Source organism: Eleginops maclovinus, chromosome 7 (genome assembly GCF_036324505.1).
Source record: "Eleginops maclovinus isolate JMC-PN-2008 ecotype Puerto Natales chromosome 7, JC_Emac_rtc_rv5, whole genome shotgun sequence".
In the NCBI taxonomy this organism is placed as follows: Eukaryota; Metazoa; Chordata; class Actinopteri; order Perciformes; family Eleginopidae; genus Eleginops; species Eleginops maclovinus.
In genome coordinates this window covers 23,635,724-23,648,952 of record NC_086355.1, presented here as the reverse complement: position 1 = coordinate 23,648,952, position 13,229 = coordinate 23,635,724, and the positions used below count along the sequence as shown (strand labels likewise).

General features: G+C 39.8%; 1 protein-coding gene across 1 annotated transcript; it reads left to right on the top strand.

Annotated features, from left to right (window-relative positions):
* Positions 1 to 5,073: 5,073 nt before the first annotated feature.
* LOC134867474 (E3 SUMO-protein ligase ZBED1-like) lies at positions 5,074 to 9,350 on the top strand. The gene is made up of 3 exons (XM_063888063.1): positions 5,074 to 5,138; positions 7,532 to 8,506; positions 8,684 to 9,350. The coding sequence occupies exons 1-3, from the start codon at positions 5,074 to 5,076 to the stop codon at positions 9,348 to 9,350; spliced, it is 1,707 nt and encodes a 568-aa protein (XP_063744133.1).
* Positions 9,351 to 13,229: the final 3,879 nt, after the last annotated feature.

The window sequence follows — 13,229 nt, the reverse complement described above, 5'->3', positions numbered from 1 at the left end:
TTACAAGCAGTTTTTCAGCCTTCTTTTTTTCTATTTTTTCTCCGATAATCCCTACACCCTGACCCTTGAACGAAGCCTGTAGGCACAGCGGAGGCCGACGGCGGGGATTGGGCACAATAAATTACAGCATTGGAGGGATGAAACTACGTAAAGCTGCACAACGGTCACCGGGCAACAACAACCCTGGCTTTGGGTGGGGGGTAAAACCTTAAAAAAACTGTAAATTGAATTTCAACTTCATATTTTTTTTTCTTACACTTTTTGTCTTTTAGCAAATCACTTACAATCCACCACAGCGCATTTAACTACATATTACTTTTGTATACGTCATTATCTAATCATTGAATCCTTATATTTATCATCAGCATCCAAGGGTTTGGAACCATAACAGTGGGTTTCTGGGTAATAATTACCGCCCCTCACAGTGAATAAATACTGTATTAAAAATGATGCATACACAAGTGAATTTAGGTTTACCAAGGACGCGTGGGTAGAAAAACCGCCAAATGTCATAGAACATTCACAAAAAAAACTTTGTTGGCACAGTAAAAAGTATGCTGTGATTTAAAGTGTGTGTGTGAACAATTTGAGAGCACTGCCAAATGACAAATTGTACAAATTACTTATTTGTACATTCCCAAAAGTGTCGTAATATAGCAAATAAAATGGATGTAAATTAAAATCAAACAAAACAGGTATTTCATTTTAACTGCCTTTTTAAGCAACATGTCAATGTATTTTACACACTTCTATACATTAAATCAAATGAAAACATGTATTGAATAATCTATATTTATATATTCCATATGTAATACTTTTTAATTAAACCTACTGAACACAGTTATTGCTTGACAAAAAAAAAGCTGTGCTCTGCTTTACCTTTTAAAGTTGTGATACATAATGAATATTTGTACAGCATTTCCTCATAACATCATAACTGAAACATGAAAATAAATTAAGAATCAATAGGAGGTTGTGTTTTATGGAAATGTATTCCTGCTATAAAATGTGACTTTTGAGTTCAAATGTGAATGTTAACACTGGAAATATCTACAAATATTGACTTTGAATTCAATATGTATGTTTCATTCAAATCCTTCCGGTGCGTGCTCTAAGGCGTGCACAGAATAACATTTGCTATCTTTTATTTGGATCCAATGCACCAGGTTTATCCTTTATCAACAACTCAAATTCCTGTGTAATGTTTGAGTGTCAGTTTGATGGATGACTCTGCTGTTATCTGCTCAGAATATTTCACAGGAGTCTGGTTCTTTGGCTGCTGGGACCTGTGGGCTCTGCACAGGGAACATGACGGACAGCAGACTGCACGTGAGGCTCTATAAACATTCAGCTTCACGACTTCCAGACCGAGCGAAACACGAGCTGTCATTAGGAGATGAAGACACCTTAAAGAGTCAGTAAAGAAATAAAAGGTCTTCTAAAATCTATATTTATCACAAACTTCCAGTTTTATTTGTTTTTGAATAATACTGTGAAAACGTTTTGGTGCACAACTTTTACAAAAGCAGTTACTTCTAAAAGCCATTTCTGTAAATATTGGATACAGATCTGACTTTAAAAGAAGTTATTTATTTTATTTTCATTTCTTTTTTAAAACAACTCTTCTTGTCCCAGTTTTCAATAAAACATCTCAGGGATATATTCCAGTGTAAAGACCTTTCAGGAGCAAAATAAACACAAGTTCCTCCATGTGAGATAAAATAACTGCTGCATCCACTGCTGCTTTCTCTGGTTACATTTGTCCCTCATATCAATAATAAATCAGTGCAATTGGAAAAATGGAACAACTTTTAGGACATTTCTACGACTGTATTTTTAGCTGGCTTTTATTTCCACACATTATTTACTCCATAGGAACGGAGCAGCTATTAGAGGGACTTATATAGCTCTGATATTACATGTGTACCTTCCATTTCTAACACACGTGTTCCTCACTACAGGCAGAATGCTCTCTCAGTCCATGTTGTGTATTTTTCCATCTGTTTCTTTTATTTCAGAGTCCAGCCAGTGGCACGGCAGATGGAGGCATCACAGCAGTCTCTGCATTAATACTTAATACCTCGGAACATCTCTCATGCATCCTTTTAAACGGTTCAAAAGACACTAAAATGGGATGATTTCACTTTGTTAGTACTTTGAACCTATCCAGGCCATGAATAGAATATTTCTGTACATGTGTTCTGCCATTTACACATGCTCTGCTGCTGACTGACCCTACATTTCATTCTTTTAACACATGCTCTGCTGAGCCGCTTTTCCTTTTACGGTTGTTTATGCTGAGATCTGACGAGTGCAAATCAAAGAGAAAAGCATTTGTACATAAACCACAGATGAATAGAAAAAAAAGGAAAGACCCAAAATAGCGAAACTTCACGAAGCCAAATGAAAGGGGACTCACTTCTCCAACGAGTGTCTCTGTGTTGGAAAGTATCAAAGTGTCTCAGCGGCCTGGTGAGCCTTCTCCAGACTTGTCAATCAGTCCGTGCACAAACACAGGGACAGTGTAACTGGGACACGTCGCTTTAACCCGATAGACTGAAACGTTGACTTTAATTAAATGCATTAAGCAATGATATTAAGTTGAGCTTAATATGTTATATTTAAACTTAACATTATTGCTTTCAGCTAACCTACTAAGGTTGTGTGAAATCTGTTGACATAGAACATTTAATGAAAGTCAACGCTTTGGTTCTTTTAATGTGTATCTAGAAACGAATCACGGAAAAATATCCATCTTTGATCATATGCAGCACTCAGCTCTGGGAATGACCACTAGGGATGCTGTTGCCTGCAAAAATCCAACACACACACACACACACACACACACACACACACACACACACACACACACACACACACACACACACACACACACACACACACACACACACACACACACACACACACACACACACACACACACACACACACACACACACACACACACACACACACACACACACACACACAGTACAGTTAATCTCTTTTTTTCTCTCTTATCCAGTCCACTCCTACTAGCTGCCAGGCTGAAGAACAGCTCAGAGGGGGACAAACTGTAGTCCCCTGGACGCTGCTCTCTAAGCAAAACTCATCTTTTTAGCCTTTCACTCTTCAGTGCCAGGCCCCATAATGCCACATCAATACCCCAGTAGGGAGGAGGCTCGGCACCAATGTAAACACACAGGTCGAGCTCGTTCTGCTCCCCGAGGCTGACGCCGGAGAAGAAAACTCGGCACAAAGGAGGGATGAAAAAGGTGAGACGTGTCACCCCGATTAGATTTAATAACAGAGACAGATTTAAAAAACAACAACAGCAGAGGAGACGGATGGAAAGGCAGTTTAAAGTGGATATCTGGATGCTGTGCAGATGTCACTAAATGGCAGCATGTGCATAAGTCAGGCAGTAAGAATGGCCACCCTCTGAAAGGCTGCTGTATGTTGGGGCCCGTGAGAGAGGGACCGGGACCAGCGGGTAGCCCGGTGTGCCCCTCGGACTTAATCCTCCTCACTCTGAGTGGGAAAGACAGGAGGAATTGAATTTTTCACAGTTGTTACTATGGTGGTGGGAACCTGCTGCTGCTCTTTCTGCGAGTCATAAAGTATTCAGTCGGCAAGGCTCTGCTGTTTGACACTTTGTTTTTTCACCCCCTGTGTACTTTTAGCCCCGTCTGAAAGACTTGCTGTTATTCACAGACTACAGCTCAGGCCACCAACTGTGACATGCCTCCCCTCTTTCAAGTGTCGGACCATCTCCAGGATCTGTTGCTCGTGGGATGTGAAGTACAGAAATATTATGCCAACAAGTCCAAATCAGGTTTCTATATCCTGCAGCCTCAAAGCCCACAATACTGTGCTGTTGATGTTTAGTGCATTTTATAAGAGAGTGGTTAAAGCATAATAAGGGAAGATATTCAATTTTGCGCCTCTACAGTCAAAGTGCAATTCCTTTTTACAACGCTGTCGTAAATATGGACAGGACTAATGCATTAAAGGTTCATTAGAGTTTAGAGAAGATCTCCTTTGAAAGCCAAACAATTACCAATTAACTCATACTGTACAAATGGCAGATAAAGCTGCATTTATTTCTTTGACAATTTTGTAGCAGCTTACCTAAAAACATGTGATTTTTGTTGTGTAAAGTTTTGTTTGGTGAAAGTTCTTGTTCATCTGATGAATGTAAGTCTTATTGTAGTTTGGTGTTGGTCTCCACAAACTTCTGAGAAAGATATAAGGCTTATACGCTGCCAAAGGCTCCACTAGCTAGTCACTTAGCCTACTTTGTCTGTCTTGTTAGCTAAAGATCAAATGATTGATCACTACCAGCTAATGCAGGTGCTAAACCTGAACAAATAATACAACAATTATCTGTAATTCTACAGCACCTGCAAAGAGTGACTACAGCCCTCACTGCCCGGCCTAGTTTATAGCTTGCTGCTCCTCCCCTTTTTGCAGATAGATTATGTTATATGCAGACATTAGGTGCAAAATTACTGGATACTGGAATATCATTAGTGAAATATCTATTTTGAATTGGACCTTGAGGCGGGGCAGATAGACGCTGCAATTTATGCACAATTCATGGAGCCATCTGCTAACTCTATCCATCCTATGTGATTACACCCCTGAGCATGTGTTAAAATGGCAAACATGCCATTTAAAATCAAAAATCTGTCCTTCTTTCTATTCCTGTAAAATGATTTTGAATGACTCATCATCCACTTTTATAAGGGTTACCATAACTGCATTCATACAAATGTGATTTGTGGAAACAAACTACAACTTCCAGCCTATGATCCCAGGGTTGCCAACTCTCACACATCTGGCGTGTAACACACGCTTTCACTATCAATCTCACGCTCTCACCCTGCCCAAACTATTCTCACGCCAAAAACAAGATGAACCGGCGATCGTTTTTGGTTGGTTATTTACAGTATTGAGTTGACAGCTGCTCAAGCTGTCGATCCACTCCCTTCCCACCCCCACCACTCTTAACAACGATAACAGAAAGCAGAAAAGTGGGAGCCGGTTGGTCTATCCCGACCCGTATTGCGCATGCGCAGAATCCGTCTTAACGCCACGCTTTTCATCAGTCGACGGCGAACTCTACTAAAGGAAAGGTGAGTTTGCAGAGTGCAACGAGATATCGGTGAATATGTTTGAAAACATTATTAGAGTACGATAATCTATTCTATAAAAGCAACATACACACCTATATCTATATCTATATATATATAGATATATATGTATATGTATATATATAGATATATAGATATTTATGTGTATATACACATATATATATATGTGTATACACATATATATATATATATATATATATATATATGTGTATACACATATATATATATATGTATATATACAGTGGGGCAAAAAAGTATTTAGTCAGCCACCAATTGTGCAAGTTCTCCCATTTAAAAAGATGAGAGAGGCCTGTAATTTTTATCATAGGTATACCTCAACTATGAGAAACAGAATAAGAAAAAAAAATCCAGGAAATCACATTGTAGGATTTTTAATGAATTAATTTTCAAATGATTGTGGAAAATAAGTATTTGGTCAATAACAAAAGTTCATCTCAATACTTTGTTATATACCCTTTGTTGGCAATGACAGAGGTCAAACGTTTTCTGTAGTCTTCACAAGGTTTCCACACACTGTTGCTGGTATTTTGGCCCATTCCTCCATGCAGATCTCCTCTAAAGCAGTGATGTTTTGGGGCTGTCGCTGGGCAACACGGACTTTCAACTCCCTCCAAAGATTTTCTATGGGGTTGAGATCTGGAGACTGGCTAGGCCACTCCAGGACCTTGAAATGCTTCTTACGAAGCCACTCCTTTGTTGCCCTGGCGGTGTGTTTGGGATCATTGTCATGCTGAAAGACCCAGCCACGCTTCATCTTCAGTGCCCTTGCTGATGGAAGGAGGTTTTCACTCAAAATCTCACGATACATGGCCCCATTTATTCTTTCCTTTGCACGGATCAGTCGTCCTGGTCCCTTTGCAGAAAAACAGCCCCAAAGCATGATGTTTCCACCCCCATGCTTCACAGTAGGTATGGTGTTCTTTGGATGCAACTCTGCATTCTTTCTCCTCCAAACACGACGACTTGAGTTTTTACCAAAAAGTTCGATTTTGGTTTCATCTGACCATATGACATTCTCCCAATCCTCTTCTGGATCATCCAAATGCCCTCTAGCAAACTTCAGACGGGCCTGGACATGTACTGGCTTAAGCAGGGGGACACGTCTGGAACTGCAGGATTTAAGTCCCTGGCGGCGTAGTGTGTTACTGATGGTAGCCTCTGTTACTTTGGTCCCAGCTCTCTGCAGGTCATTCACTAGGTCCCCCCGTGTGGTTGTGGGATTTTTGCTCACCGTTCTTGTGATCATTTTGACCCCACGGGGTGAGATCTTGCATGGAGCCCCAGATCGAGGGAGATTAGCAGTGGTCTTGTATGTCTTCCATTTTCTAATAATTGCTCCCATAGTTGATTTCTTCACACCAAGCTGCTTACCTATTGCAGATTCAGTTTTCCCAGCCTGGTGCAGGTCTACAATTTTGTCTCTGGTCTCCTTTGACAGCTCTTTGGTCTTGGCCATAGTGGAGTTTGGAGTATGACTGTTTGAGGTTGTGGACAGGTGTCTTTTATACTGATAACGAGTTCAAAAAGGTGCCATTAATACAGGTAACGAGTGGAGGACAGAGGAGCCTCTTAAAGAAGAAGTTACAGGTCTGTGAGAGCCAGAAATCTTGCTTGTTTGTAGGTGACCAAATACTTATTTTACAGAGGAATTTACCAATTAATTCATTAAAAATCAGACAATGTGATTTCCTGGATTTTTTTTCTCATTTTGTCTCTCATAGTTGAAGTATACCTATGATAAAAATTACAGGCCTCTCTCATCTTTTTAAATGGGAGAACTTGCACAATTGGTGGCTGACTAAATACTTTTTTGCCCCACTGTAGATATATATATATATATGTATATATATATATATATCTATATATATATACATATATATATATAGATATATATGTATATGTATATATATAGATATATAGATATTTATGTGTATATACACATATATATATATGTGTATACACATATATATATATATATATATATATGTGTATACACATATATATATATATATGTGTATATACACATAAATATCTATATATGTATATATATATATGTATATATATGTATATATATATATATATATATATATATATACATATATATATATATATATGTATATGTGTATACACATATATATATATATATATATATATATGTATATATATATATATATATGTATACATATATATATATATATATATATATATATATATATATATATATATATATATATATATGTATATATATATATACATATATATATATATACATATATATATATACATATATATATATTTAGATAAAACAAAGTTGTGTGCACATATTGCAGTGATGAACTGTCTTTCCACCGAAGCACAACAAGCCTGAAGTACCATCTTCGGGCAAAGCACATCTTTGCTGATGCTAGCAAAGATGCTAGCACTGAGACAGCATCAAGCCGTGTTCGCCAAACTACACTGGCAGAGTGCAGCAAGGCCAAGTCTGTCAACAAAGCGACAACAACTAAGCTAACCCATGCTATCGCTAAATGGATCGCCGTTGACTGCAGGCCCATCAACATCGTTGAAGACCATGGGCTTCAAGGTATTATCCAGATCGCCTCAGATGACCCATCATACAAGCCACCTGCTAGGGGAACTATTGTCACAAGAATTCATGAATTGTTTGGCAGCGAAAAGGCAAAGAAAGCGGAGCAGTTGGCACAAGCTACATTTATTGCACTGACTGGAGACCACTGGACATCAGTAAGCAACCATAACTACCTCGGTGTAACAGCACACCTAATCGATGACAAATGGCAACTGCACTCGTTCGCTTTAGGTGTGGTGAAAACAGAGGAAAGGCATTTTGCAGAAGCATGTGCTAGTCAGTTTCTTGAAGTCGCAAAGGAGTGGGAGATTACAGACAAGGTCACCACTATAGGACCAGACAGCGCGTGCAATATGATCGCGGCAGCAAGGAGTCTACCATTCGAGCACATGCCCTGTGTAGCGCACATTATACAGAGGGTAATCACAGTGTCTCTCCGTGACAGCGGGTTTGACGGTGCTTTAGCCAAGTGCCATAAAATAGTCGGACATTCCAAACACAGTCCTGCAAACACAGCAGAGCTGAAACTTCAGCAAGCCTCTCATGGGCAAGAAGAGCAGTCACTTGTCCAGGACGTACCCACGCGCTGGAATTCAACTCTCGAAATGATAAAGCGTGTCCAAAACAACAAAGACCCACTGAAGGCAACGCTAGCACAGCAGAAGCACAAATTAGCCATGCTAACCTCAGCTGAATATGACAGGCTGGCAAAGTTGGAAACACTGCTGGAGCCATGCAGGTAAGGTGACTTCCCATCTCCAATACTTATCTCCAATTTTATTTTCTGGCAAATACAATTAATATTATAGTCACTTTGTTATTGTACTTCAGAAATATTTTTAGGCCTGTCCCCTAAATAGGTGTTAAATGAATTAAAAGTGTAGTCATTAATACTGTTGGTTTTGTGTGTTTGTAGGTATGTCACTGAGCTCCTGGGTGGTGACAAATATGTGTCCTGCTCTGTAGCGCTGCCTGCACTCTGCCACCTCTTGCGTACGATGGATGTCTCAGATGTTGACCCTGCCTACATAGTGCGCTTCAAGACTGCATTCACAGAGGACCTCAACAGACGAAATGAAAACACAAACCTGTTATGGCTAAAGGTAGCAACAGCTCTAGATCCCAGATTCAAGGACCTCAGGTGCCTGCCCAGAGCAGAGGGGGAAGAGGTGTGGCAAAAGCTGAGTGAGATGCTGAAGGACAGAGAACCTGCATCACAGCCATCCAGAGAGGAAATTGAACCAGAGCCACCAAAGAAGAAGAAGATGGCCCTCCTACTGATGGGGTCAGAGTCAGAGTCTGATGATGAGGCACTGTCCACAGACAAAACTGTAGACCGGTATAAAGCAGAGTCCAGTGTCGGCATAGAGGCATGTCCACTACAGTGGTGGGCGGCACACACAGGTGCTCATGGTAAGCTGGCCCATATTGCACAGAGGTACTTGGCTACACCTGCCTCAACAGTGCCATGTGAGAGACTGTTTTCTTTGGCAGGCCACATTGTGCAGAAGAAGAGGTCCGCTCTGTCATCTGAAAATGTCAACAAGCTGGTCTGCCTGAGCAACTGGTTGAAAGAAAAGTAGACTGTATGAACAGGTTGAGTCATGTCACACAAGTTCACGCTGTTTAAAATAATCTTATTCAACTAAGAGTGTGAAAAGGGACTGCTCACTTTGTATCTTCAAAGACACTATGGCATTCAGTTTCTTAAATAGGCCCACTGTTACTCACTACAGCATTCATTTGGGTGAGATGTTACTTTGCAAACTCTTTACAGGCAAGTTGTTTACATTCACTTTGTAGCAGACGTCACTTTGTAGCTGTGTTTATGTGGTTGTCTGCTAATCCTTCTAGTCTGCAGTTCATTACGGATGTCGTGGGCAATGCCAAGCACTCCCTGACACTTCTTACTCAGCAAATGAATAGATTCTAGTTCAGAAATGATCACAACTAAGCTGAGATCTTATAATAAAGTAAACACTTTGATTCCTCTAACCAGTTTGTCATGCATTTCTTTATTCCAACACCACACATGATGTTTTTGTTTTATCTCCTCCCAAAAATACAAGTAAATACTAGTATTTTAAACTTGTGATTAATCGTGATTAATCACAACCTGTTATTGTGATTAACTCTTACATTGTTTAATCGTTTGACAGCACTAAATTAAACCCATGATGTCAAAATATTACTCCAGCCAGGAAGCCAAAGTTGGCAACCCTGAGGATCCTCACTATCGTCCTTTCAGTAAGACCTTAGAGAAGTCTCTTTCTTAATCATACCCTGCCCACATGTTTCATTTCTATCCAAAATACATTTAATATGCTTTACCTGCAGTTTCATTTTAATATCAAGGTTGGGCAAAGACCATGGTCATCATGTGCTGTGTCTCATATTGCAGATTTGTATGTATTAAGTGTGTTCCGATGCCAAGTATGGAACATGCGTTATTAGTAACCGGATGGTGTTCTCATAACTGTCAGACATTTGAATTTGGAAGGCTGGACACTTCAGTATCTATCAATATGTCAATCCTTCTCAACAAGCATCAATTGTAACGTACAGTACAAAGTACAAATTGAACACTAATAACAGCCACTATAACAATAGCATCAAGTGTTTACCTCAATCCAACATGAAGAATGTAGAAAGTACTTGTTACATGCAGCCTTGCTAAAACCTGCAAAGCCTACTCTCTACTGAGAGTAAAAATATTTATAACTCACATTTCCCACCATAGAATGTAACAATTTAAACAATTATCCCTTGGAAAATATAATATAACAATCAAGGAACAACATGATATATCACTCTCAGCCATAACCAACTGCAGCGGTATGCAGCGAGACTCAGTAACATGCGGTAAAGTAACACCATGCTCAGCTAGCGTTAGCAGCATTTGCATCATTCTGCTAGCTTACCGAAATAGTTGAAAAGGAAAACGGGCCTTTCAAAACTCCAGGTTGCTTCTTCTTTTAGTCCCCTTCAATGTTTCAGTTAGTAGTGTTAGGGAATATTTTGTGTAATCTTGTAACCTTTTGCTCAGGCCTGGGACCTCTTCACACATGTGACCATTGGTCTCCTCACAGCTGCTTGTGTACTGCTTGTTTTCAAGTTAGCCAGTTGTGTCCTTCCTCTCTGTCCTCCTCTGGCATAGGCTAACGGCCTTGCAGGTGCTGTTATATTCATTAAGGAGGGGCAGCCTGGGCTTCTGCAGCCTTGTTGTTCCCACAGTGGGTAGGCCTACAAGCTCATGCTGACCTAAGATTGGCTTTATTGTTTAGGCACAGCTAGCTCCAGTTTATCTGGAACCAGATGCTCCGGTAACAACTTATTTATGACCTAGATGACAGTTTAAGTTAGACGTATTGTCCTAAATTGTTTAGTCTGTTGCTCTAAGAATGTTGATTATCCATTTGGAACTAGTTAAAACCTCTTCCTATTGTCGAGATCTTCAGAATTGGTTGGACAACCGCTGTGGCAACTCGTGTCTACAGCAAATGTCTTGTCAATACTCCGGCAGTAACTCCGAATAAACCCAACAGTGTTTTGCCATCAAGTTCTGGCTCTCCAGCGTCTCTCTGAGTTTCGTCTCCATTGCTTCAGAAGTTTCCACCACAAGTAGCTTGTAGATAGATTAGTTTTAGCTAACTTTGTTAACTTTTATTGTTCATTCGATCTTTTGATCCTCATCACAGGGCGCATGTCTCCTCTCCTCTGTCACACGCACTGATCGCGCAGGTGCATCATGACCTGTCAACAGTGATGTCGGTAACGCGTTACTTAGTAACAGCCGACAGCTGTTGTCGGCAGCTGCTGAAAGTACCTAATAAAGTAACTTGTAATCTAACTTAGTTACTTTTAAAATCAATTAATCAGTAAAGTAACTAAGTTACTTTTTAACCGAGTAATCTGTAATCACTAATCAGATTACTGTCAATCAATTGCAGCTAGACGCGGGACTTAACCAAACCACCATTTGGTGTGGCTGATCACTCTCTACTTGTTTGAATGAGCAGAATCATTATTTATCTATTTTAATACATATTGTAACCCCTTTTTCTGTCACTGGGTAACATCAGCACAGCACAAACATTACATTCCGAGTGTAATTTATTCTGCTCAGTTTCTGAACACCACCATGTATTATAATGAATAAACTGACAATGATTATCATGCAAGGTAAACGGTTCCACTTCCTTTGTGCATATATGAGGTTAACAATACCAATGTGTTCTTGAATGTTCCCCTTTCCTTCATCGATCCTGCTGCTGTCTGCACATTGTGAGTAACTCAAAAACAAGGACATCTTCTCCTCCTTTCAGAGATGCATAATCCATGAGACTAACTACGAATGCTGAAGTTTATCTTGGCACCATATTGTCACTGTGCTCAAGCAGTTTGTATTTCAGTGCCACATATGTTTCACTCTGCTTCTTGTCAATCACCTGCCACCAACTATAAAGGAAAGGAAGGACAGGAAAAGGATACAGTGAAAACATTCAACAATAAAACTTATCTGTGTGCATGTTCATCGTCTGTTCACCGTAAAGATGCTATTTGGTGTCTAAAATAACTTTGTAGAAACTGGGCCACACAAGAGAAGAACAAAATAATAGCGATTTATTCAACAGCATAATTTGATATTTCCATAAATATTTATGATTTTTTTTCTTACCAGTTTAGATCTAACAAGGCCATGTGATGTTATCATTCAGAATAATTACCAGTGCAATTAAACACACTTCAGAGTGTGTTTTGAAGTATGCAGTGCATCCCTCAGGGGTTATTAGCGCCAAGACTTGCAGAGCAGACCGCAAGCCCGAGAAGGGAGCTCCTCCCCCGCTGGTCTTGGTGTCTAGACACCACATCGGGGGCTAATCGAACAGATCAAACAGATTTAACACTACACTGGTACAGATCAAAAACCTACCAGCCCATACTTGGCATGGGAAGGATCGAGGAATCAATTTGGAAACCAATTTGGACAAGTGCAGAAACAAAGAGCTGATTATACAGTAGTTTGATATGCCCATGTGAAGAATAAAAAATAAAAATGAAATTTGACAGTCTTAAGGAAAAGCAGTGATTAGTTACCTTCAGTTTTGGTCTATTCAGTGAATTGCTTTGATTTGTCAACGAGTGATACATTTGTATAATGCCAGTGTATTTGCACGGTTCATTCAAAGTGTGTGTGTGTGTGTGTGTGTGTGTGTGTGTGTGTGTGTGTGTGTGTGTGTGTGTGTGTGTGTGTGTGTGTGTGTGTGGTTAGACCCTGTGGCACCAATCAAGATGTCCAACCAGCCTTAGCCTCTCATCAACCTCTACTTCTCCTGCAATCAACAGACCTAAATGTAAAAAGGGCAATAACCAATCACTTTATGTTGGTGTGGACTGTGCCTCTGACTGGAGAACATCGACAAAACAAAGTCTGTGTTTTCTTTCAATCATTCTACCTTTCC